General features: G+C 53.3%; 1 protein-coding gene across 2 annotated transcripts in view; it reads right to left on the bottom strand.

The window, feature by feature from the left end:
- Positions 1-1614: 1614 nt before the first annotated feature.
- Positions 1615-9916, bottom strand: part of FAM92B (family with sequence similarity 92 member B) — a 20932-nt gene continuing 12630 nt past the window's right edge. For both annotated transcript variants that reach the window (XM_019535982.1, XM_019535983.1), the window contains exons 5-9: positions 9235-9240; positions 5676-5780; positions 4323-4436; positions 3233-3334; positions 1615-2507 (exon numbers count right to left, since the gene is read on the bottom strand). In XM_019535982.1, coding sequence (XP_019391527.1) covers positions 2415-2507; positions 3233-3334; positions 4323-4436; positions 5676-5780; positions 9235-9240 — 420 coding nt within the window. In that variant the 3' untranslated portion in view covers positions 1615-2414. The remainder of the gene's footprint in view (positions 2508-3232; positions 3335-4322; positions 4437-5675; positions 5781-9234; positions 9241-9916) is intronic.

Here is a 9916-nt window from a genome sequence, read left to right as displayed (position 1 = left end):
TTTAAGCACTCGGTTGTGTGTCCCCTCCCTCCTTCCCTTGATTCTTCCCCGCGCTGTACGTGCACCATGAAAATGGCTCCAAATGGCTTAAATCACCATCATTAAGTCGGCATGTCGGCCCCCCTCCCACCCCTGCGTACAATGGCTGGCGCTAACCATTTGTTCCGCAGACTGAACAGCAGTCTTTATTGCACTGAAAGCATATTTGCTGCTTGATGGAAGGAAAAAAATAGCCTGCGCCTTGAAAGGGAAAAATCAATGGGACCCATTTCTCCTTGGATGCCCGGGCGTCGTGCTGGGACGTTCGACAGCGTGACATCACGGCGGGTCAGGTGTGTGCGGCACGGGGCTGTGTGCCAAAAGGGGGGGTCTCCGAGTCAGCCGGGCCCTGCCGAAATGCCGCGTGTTCATCAGGTTGCAGGGGGGGGAGGACGGGGGTGGCGAGAGCTACCAGCTGCTCTGCTCTTTCCTCGTCGGCTGGTGGTGCTGCGAGCATGTTGCATGGGGCCGAGGGCTCTGCGGCGGCTGTAGCTGTGGTTTGAGGTCTGGTCCAGAGCTCAGTAGAGGCCTTTTCATTGAGTACAGGATTATGCGCATGGCGCAGAGCGGGTGGAAGCAGCCATAAGTGCAGGGGCTGCCGACAGGGGAAGGAGGGCTCAGTGGTTAGGGCATCGGCTCAAGACCTAAATGGCCAGGGGTCAAGTCCTTTCTTTCCTGGCTCCCGGGATGCTGTGAGGATGATGGGTAGTGAGGGCCAAGGGTGGTGCAGCACAAGCAGGGTCTTCTCGTCGCTCCTTGGAGGTGCACCCTGCGCTTTGGGAGCTGCTTAATTTGTGCAGCTGAGGCCAAGCCATCCTGACCTGCAGTGTGGAGCTGAGCCTAGGGGTGCTGGTAGCATCACTGCCTGCGGTAATGAGTGGTTAGCCCCCCGGAGCCAGGGCTCACATGACGGTGGCAGGGGCAGCGGTGGGGACAGCTATATTTGCAACGATCCCTGCAGACCTGCAGGTCACCATGATAATGGGCCCCTTCTCCAAGTCACCTTGAAGTGCAAACTGGGCTTTGGGTGCTGGCAGGTGAGGTGAAAAGGGTGCAAAGAGCAAAACCCTGTGGGATGGGAAGGCCTCCTAATTACACCAGCCAGAAGCCCTGCGAATTAGCAATGCCTCTTCCACCTGGAGGGAAGCCCCGCAGCAGGGGAGCAAGCTGGTAGGACTTCTCGGCGGTGAAGGTGGGCTCCAAAAGCGACAAGTGCTAATTTGAGGAGTTTTCCCTGGCAGGGGGCTCCAGGGGACTCCTGGTAAATTAGGGAAAATGCCATCACGAAGGCACACGTGGGAAGCAGTGGGCGGCCCAAAGAAAGTCGCCCTCAGGCTCTCCAAGCTTGGAGTCTGGAGGGGCAGGCAGCCCAGCCGGCAGAAGAAGAGAGATGCCAGGGTGCGGCCTAGCAAAGCACTGGCCCCACAGCAGGCAATCCTAGTAGCCCTTGAGAAGGGACCAGAGAGGGATGGGAGGGCGAGTGGGCACCGAGAGCAAGCGTGTACTAAGGCTGCTTCTGCTCCTCTCCACTCTCCGTGCTTTTCCCCTGGTGCCAAAGTTAACCTTAAAATAAAGGAAGGCATGAAAAATGCTGCTGTTTTATTATGCTGCACGGGAACAGCTTGTGGGAATGACTGGGAACCAAGTGCTGCAAAACAGTAGTTGAAGTGAAACGTGGGAGAAATATTTTGATGCCTTGGGCCTGTTTGGTGTATGCCCCATTGGCATTCTGCAAGCTGCGGGAGCAGACCCGTTGGGAAGACTTACTGATGGAAACCCAGGGACTGCCTGATTGCAGCTGGAAGTGGGGCTAGGTCATCTATATCTCATTGGTAAGAGGGTCAGACCTGCCTTTGGCATCCCTAGTTCGAGTCCGTCTGTGGTGACTGTATAAATGTCTTGGCTAACTGAGGGTTTTGGTGCCTCTTCAGAGGTTGCACCCAGTTGTACGGGCCATGCCTCGCAGATGGGCAGATGTTGTTGGGTTCCAGGAGGCTGGGCACATATTCACCTTCCTAAATTTCAGCCCTCAGGGGCTGTGCGCTCCTACAAAGTGCTCTCCGCCGTCCTTGCATGGGGCACACTTGCAACGTGTGGCTTTGGGGCTTGTTGCTCGTTTGTAATGAGGCAAGGCAATGCCAGCAGATGGCCCATGCCACAGGCTGCAGCAGAGGATGTTCAACCAGCCAACAAGACATTTGGTTTCCTTCTAATTCGGAGACTGACTGCGCTACTTGGAGTCATCTCGGTACGTTTGCATGGTTTCCAAACTTCTTCAGGACCTGTCTTCATGGAAAATTGAAGGGTCAGTAAAGAAATGAAGAATAAACATGTCCGGTTGTCGTGATCGTGGCCAGCTAATTGCACCGCTCATGTTACCGTCTAATCGGTGCATATTCTGTATCACTGAGGTCCTGCAGCATGTCTTCTTCGCTCAAAACCATCTTCCCTAAGACGCTCTGAACGGTCTAGAAATGAAGAGAGGGAAATCTGTTATGCTTCAGTGCAATGCATGGGTTGCTGCTTCTGGGCCCCTGTGGGGACCCTCCTTTCAGACGGCGCCCTTGTCTGTGTTGCCCTAAATCGGAAGTAACTTCTAATTTCGGAGGTTACTCCTGATTCTCAGCAGGGCAAGGCTGGACTCTGGCCTTTAGTACGAGGACCACTGGTACGTGGCTGAATCCTGAACTTTAATCAACACCTCTGGCTTAGAGTGAACTTCCCTTTGCACCTGAATTTTGTTGCTGGAGCCTTAAAGCTGCATTCGCTTGCAGGTCTACGCCTCTGAAATGAGCTGTGCCTGTTTCCTGCACAGACTTCTAGATAAAGCACGTGGTCCCAAAAGCAAACCATGCATCTGCAGTCATGTCGCTGGTACTTAGCCAATGTTATTCTATCTGTTGTGACAGCTCTGCTTATCATCGGGCCCCGTATCAAAGAGGTCGGCGTGAACTTGAGGTTCAGGCATGATTTGGGGGAATCCGTATCACGATGTAGGGTGGCTCCAGCTGCATTTGGCCTGCCCTCCCACCTCCAATTAGCTGCTGGAGTCCGGACCGTCGCTTTCTGGGAACTGTTTCTTTCTCGAGTGGTTTTAATTTGCTTTCTCAGGCTCCGCGCGGAAGGTGGGAGCCGGGCTTTAATTTGAAGGCAAAATATTATGACGGCAATCGTTTCTAATTGTGTCTCTCACCTGACTGCCTGTGGACCACGGCAGGGTGGGGGAGGGATTCAGAGCACTGCCTGGCCTCGCGTTGTAATTGCCAGAAGCGATGTGGATCTTAGCTCTAAAATCCTAGCGAGGCGAAAAAGGAAAAGAAAGATCAATGCCAGCAGCGACCCGTGAGGAGAGAGCTCTGCGTTGCACGCTGGCTGGTGCAGAACAATTAATAAGAGCAATCACGGGACGCGCAAGGCACTGAATGTAACGAGACAAGGGAATTATAGAAGAATAGTTCCTGTGGCTGCCCAAGCTGCTGTCGGCACAAAAGAGCACACAAGGTTTAAGCTCAAGGCAATAGCAAAATTGCTGGGAGAGGATTTGGGCTGGGGAATTCAGTCGGCTGCTGTACAAATCATTTGGAGAGGGGGAGCGGGCTTATTCTCAACAAGGCGCAGTGCGCTCGCCTCTGTTCCTTGCTGGGTGGAGATCAAGACAGATCAGAGCCCTGTGGCCTTCGCAACAGCTTCTGCCTCGGGGTTTGCTAGCAGCAAGCAATCCTGATGGGCAGCAGAGAGCGCCTGCAAGTGGGGGGAGCCGTCGCTGGAACTGGGGGCAGGGGCACTGATATGGCTGTACACACAGGGATTTAATACTGGGGACAAATTTTGGCTGGGAAGGGAGATAGAGCTGGCAGCTTTGTATGGTGATGGATTTGATGGACTTTCTCATCTAATTGATCGAATCTGGTGTCATGGGCAACTACAGCCCAGGCAGGACTTCAGATGTTAATGTTACAGAGTGTAGCTGGCATGAATGCTGCTGTCACACTTTGGGGATATGTTCCCCACCTCCCCATGAGCCTTGATCTAATAGCTGAATCCAGCACCTGGGAGTTGGGACACTTGGTTTCACTTCCCAAGACTTGCGGTGACCTTATGCATGCCATACCTCCACTCGGTGCCTCAGTTTCCCAGTGTGTAAAACACTGAGTGAAAACACCTGCTTCTAGGGACGTTTAATGGTTGAGTTACTGCTTGTAAACTGTTTTAAGGCCTGTGGATGGACATTGCCATGCAAGTGCTGGGTGTCTGTACAAAGGCTATGTTTTTGCCCCAAGTACCTCCAGGTCTTTCTCCAAGTCATAGTCCTCCAGGGTCTGAAAGGCACTGGAAAAGACCTCAAGAGCCTTGGCATGGAAAACCATCTCAATGGTAACAAAGTCCAAGAAAATCTTCTGCAAGAAACAGAAGCATGAATGAGCACGTTTCTGCTCCTAAGTGTCCTAACTTCTGGGAAGGCCTGGGTGGGTGGGGGGGAGAGACTTGAACTGAGAGCACAAGTACCAAAACAGGGAGGGACAAGGGAAACAAATACATTTAACTTAATAATGCTGCCTTCTGGCCAGGGAGGGAATGGCACTGATGGGGACTGAAGGGGCTTCCTTTGACTCTATGGGGTGCTTGTACACGCCACGGCATTTCATCCTTATTAATGCTGGCTACAAGGAACTGCCATCCAGAGGGTGGGAAGGAAACAGGTTCTTGTCCTCTGAGGCCTCCCTATGAAGTCAAAGCTGTGCCCCAGACCCTATTCCCCAGACTAACTGTATAGGGATGAGATGGGAGGATTTTTAGACTCTTAATGCCAAAAGGGGTGCTGTAATCCTGGAGGCTCTCTCCTGGGGGTTTCTGCAGGAAATCTATTTCTGTCTGAGCTGGAAAGAAACGTCCCGTTTTGATATAAACACTTGAAGTAAGGAGGAAAGCACAGCGTTCCTGAAGGCACGGGCACGAGACACATTTATGACGTAGTAAATCGCCTTTACTGCGCAATAAAAGCAGGGCAGATGCGCAGCGCGCAGGCCTATTATGCAGTAAATCACTCGCGTCCAGGGGAAAGTGGCCTCTTGGAAACGGGTAGTAGCTATACTGCCTAGGACGCGTGCCAAACCCACTCCGGGGCAGCCCTTTGCTCCCTGCCATCCGGTGGCCTGGCTCTATAATGGCATCTACTGCAGGCAGAAGGCAGGGGAGGTTTGCATCCGACAGACTACCCAGAGTGGATAAAGAGCACGAGCTTTCGTGAGCTGACGGTAACCAGTTTAGGAGAGCCTGTCATGCGTCTTCTCCTTATTTCAGAGTAACTTAACTGTGGGGTAAAGCACTCTGCATTAATTGGGTCCCGTGTCTGAGGCCTATGTAAGCCATCCCCATGACTGAAATGATCCTTGCTGAACAAAAAAGGGCGCTGTTTCTAGCTGGATTTTCTCTAACCTTTGTACGCCTTCGTCGGCTGGAAGCGAGCCCTTACCCTATTAGAAATTTGCTTACCTGCCGCGACCAGGTCACCTCTTAACCTTCTCTTTGTTAAGTTAAATGTGTCGGGCCGCCTTGCCGTCTGGCTGCCAGGCAGGGTTTCCCCACCTCCGCTCCTTCCTGTAGCTCTCTCCGGAGCTGTGCGTGGTGCCTTTTACCTGGATGTCTCTCAGCTTCTGTTTCTGGAACTCGTCGATGGTTTCCTCCAGCTGCTGGGTGGTGCGGCTGGCATCGACCGAGGCTTTGTGCACGCTGGACTTGGCCTAAAATAGAAGGAAATGCAGCATCACCGAGTGGGAAAGGCTTCTGATGCTTGTCCCCGCTACTTGCTGCTGTCACAGGTGGGGGGTAGACCGGTGGTCCGACCCAGGATGGCAGGTCTTATGGGCTAGCTGCATGCACCTTCGAGGGTGAGAGCGGCTCGGGGCTTATCAAATTGCAAACCTGGGATACACGTGTTGCGCTTGGCGCCCAGCGAGGAGATTCAGGCGTGGTTATTGTGCCAGCTCTCATCAGTCAAAAGCTATCCGAACCGCTGCACTTGCAACGGTGTATACGCCAGCAGGATACAGTGCTCCTGTATGATCTAGAAGTTGTCACGCTAAAAAGCCTGACGCTGTACTTAACAGTGTGCTGAGACTCATAACAGGCTGCGCAACCTACACGCACACAGATGTATTTCCTGTACTCTCAGGCATTGAACCAAGTGATATAAGAAGACAGACCCCAACATCATCACTGGCAATAGAGGCAGGAGATGATGAAAATCACCTGCTCTACCAAGTGTAAACTGAAGACCTGAACAGATGGAGGCTTAAGAGGCTCAAATGTCATAAACCATTTGTACGTGGATCCCACAAGCACCTGGGAGAGACTGGGGATGCTGAACCAAACCGATGGGCAGCAATGGAGAGTGCCGACCGCGTGGAAAGGTCAGACCTATTTCTCCTGCGTTTTATACCAACACCAAACGAGTGACCTTGCCAGAGAAGTGTGGGCCAAGCTGAGCAGACTGAGATCTGCTTCAAAACAGCATTTCACCAGATGAACATCTTGGGCAGACCCTCGTGCGAGCGCGATGCCCGACGAACAGCAGAGCACCTAATCGAAAGCAGCAATCTTTACAAATCCCCATACTGGGATTTGTAGCTGGAATCAGCGCATGGAGAAATTAATACCTGACAGTGGCTCATAGATTTGATCTCTGACGCCATACGAAAGGGAGAGAGTCCCAGCCATGTGCCTCCCTGGCCCAGGGCACAAGCAGTGACAGAGGGATTCCCAGGCCTGGGGAGATCCTTGTTATAAAACAGAGCTGGTCTGAAAGCTGCAACCAGCTTCCTTCTTCCGCCCCATTGCAGCGGTAAATGCTTCAGTCCGATAATGCATTGTAGGGACCCATCCTGCATCCTCTGGTCTGAGACTGGGATCTGCCTGCGTGCAGGCCTGGCTGTGAAGCTAGGAAACCCCTTGAGGTTACCATGGCAAAGCCAAGGCACTGATGAAATAGATGAGCGGTGGTTTTGGAAACCCACCCCGATGGGTTTGAGCATGAACAGTCTCTATCCGGTCTGAGCACCACGCGTGCAAGTCCACACGTAGGTCTTTTCACAGTAATGCCCGGGCCCGTGTATTGGTTTGCCACTAGCTGCCGACACGCGTGTGGCCTGGCTGCGCTCGGGGACTTTGTGGGGGGGCAGAGCAAAGGACCAGTGTGCCTCGTTAGGGCTGTGGCTTCATAAGTGCCCTGCCCTGCTGATGCTCGGAGACAACTGCTCACGGAGAATTAGGCCGGATTCATCTCGAGGGATCTCCGTCGAAGCTGGAGGAGTGACAGCAGGGAGGCACCGAGCACTCTTCCTTAAGAAACAGCTCTGCCTGCCTGGCGCTGCGCGCTCTGTACCCCTCCCCCCCTTTCCTGGTACTTTTGATTAGTCTGGGATTTTGTGTGCCAATAAGATCTTAGTTTCCTAAGAGCTCATCTGCTCCTTTTTCTTATTCCCGCTCTCTTGAAAGCCCCCATAATGCTCTGGATGTGACTTTGCAATCATTTCCATCGTCAGGTGGAGGACAAATGGGAGATGCAGGGCCTGAATTTTAAAAAGCAGCTGCCGGTTTTGCAAGGGCATGTACAGCAGACATGCAAACAAGTGTTTGCGCATGCAAATAGGTGCCAGGGTCGGGCATGGGCATGTTTCTAAGCTGCGTGTGGCAAAGGTGCTGAATTCCAGCCTGACAATCCGGCCGGAGACATGATGTCGTGCACGTCCCCTTAATGAAAGTAAAGCGACAGGGCAGCAAAGCGGAGGGGGTTTGCTATAGACCTGGCAGCCAGAAGCAGCCCTCCTATTTCTGAGAGGGCCTGCGTGATGCTGTTCTGTGCCTCAGTTTCCCCAGCTGTACACAAGGGCAGGCAATATCGTCTTTCCCTTGCAAAGCACTTTGAGGTGAAGCTCTGCAGAAGAGCTCCACGTTCAGATGGAGATGGATGCAGCGGGCGAGGGCAGGCCGTGTGTGCACGCAGCTGTTTCATTGCGGCTGCAGGTGAAATGCATCACCCACCGCCGGAGGCACTTCCAGGGAGCTCTGCTATTATTCTTTCCTGTACAAAGGGGGTGATTTTTTTGCCAGGAAAAGAGAGGAGAAAAGGAGTGAATTCATCAGGGCTAAATATTCTTGCAGGGAGATGCATGCAGCTCTGGCCAGGGCTGTCACCAGTACCAGGCAGGCAGCGTCGGTTCTGGACCGCTGGAGCAGGAGCGCGTTCACGAGCACCGCGGCGGAGATGCTACATGGAGCCTGACTCAGAGCCGGGGATCGGGTACGGGGCGAGCGGGGGGGCGCTCGCGTGGCCCTGCCTCCCCTCTGGAGGGTACACAGGTTTTGCTAATTGGCGAGATGATTTCTCCTGAGATAAGTGGGTGCTTAGTCACTCTGGCTTCCTCCCTTGAATACAATGCAGCAGGGGATGCATCTGCCTGTCCCCGGGGGTGACCCGTCCAGCCGTGCGGGCAGTCGGTGTTCACCAGGCCTCCACCCCAGAGCCCTGAGGCCTGACCCTGAGCCGCCCGTGCGAGCAGGAGCGGCTGCATGGAGGCCCATGCCATCGGGTGATGTGCCGGGATGCTCCGCTGGAGCCGCTCCAGATGCAGTCGATGGCATGGTGTACCCGACACCTCCGGGACGTACGAGGGGGGGAGAGGCGGTTGGAAAATGTGTGTTTTCTGTTGGGGATTTGGACACTTCTTTTAAAACAAAAACCAAAAAAACCCTGAAGATTTCTCCCTTTTTTGGGCGGGGGGCAAAAAGTAGCAATTCCCCCTTCCTCCCCCCTGCCAAGCAGGTCTTTCTCCCAAAGAAAATGCTCAGCCCCAAACCCCATTTTCTGTCAACCCCGCTCCCCTGCCTTCAGGTGGATGGAGGATTTTCAGCCAGTGAGGTGCAGTCTCTGCCGCAACTAGGTTACAGCCAAAATAAAGCGGAGGACGGGAGCCGTGGCCTGATTGCAACGCCTGATGTTAGCGGATCCATGAAGACGACGCTGAATTATAAATACTGCAGCGACGGCTTTTGCACTGCTCCCCTCAGCCCTGCCCCGAGTCTAGCGTGTCTCTGGCACTCACCTGCGCTTTCTCCTGATAATCTTTTGCCATCTGCCAGTTGAAATCGTACCTCAGGCGCCCGGTTAACATTTTATGCAGAGGAGCGTGTGCTTACCTGGGACTGAAGCAACAGTCAAGGAACCAGCTGACAAGCGTGGGTTATAGACCTCCTTTGCTTTGGGCTACGCATCTGTGTAAGCAGCTGGGCCCAGAAATGGCACGAGTCCTCCTCCTCAACCTGCCCATTTTAACTCGCTTTTCTAAGCTGCTTCCATCCTGGGGCAACCGTGCAAGCAATTTTGCTTCTTGATAGGCTGACCCTTGCCTGTGACTTACTGGAGTCTTTTAAAGGCTGTCAACAGCACAATGCCAAAAAAGTAACAAAAGCAAGTTCCTTTTCACACGGCCTGTTGTTAGCATGGGGAACTCATTGCCACAAGATGTTGGGGAAACCGATGGTTTAATTAGATTCAAAAGGAGCCTGGACGTGTTCTTGGAGGAAGGGTGCATCAGTAGCTATTGAGCACAGGCGTTAGGGGCACCGCCTCTGAACTTCCTAGGCCTTAAATGCTGGAAGTGGGAGAGGAACGGGGGAAAAAATCCAGTTCACTGTCTCTTTCAGTCTCCACTCTGTGACACGTGAGATTGGGCAGGGTGGATTTATGGTCTGACCCAGCAAATGGCAATTTTTATATCCAATGAGGAACTTCTTGGAAGCAAGATATTTCCTTAGCTACCTGGGCATCCATCTGTACAAGCCACCAGTCTGTCGCTGTTTGAATGCAGCTATCCGAGCC

This window comes from Crocodylus porosus, unplaced genomic scaffold, assembly GCF_001723895.1.
Source record: "Crocodylus porosus isolate Cpor-Errol unplaced genomic scaffold, CroPor_comp1, whole genome shotgun sequence".
Taxonomy (NCBI): Eukaryota; Metazoa; Chordata; order Crocodylia; family Crocodylidae; genus Crocodylus; species Crocodylus porosus.
Note: the sequence above shows the minus strand (reverse complement) of the source record. Positions and strands in the feature narration are given on the sequence as shown.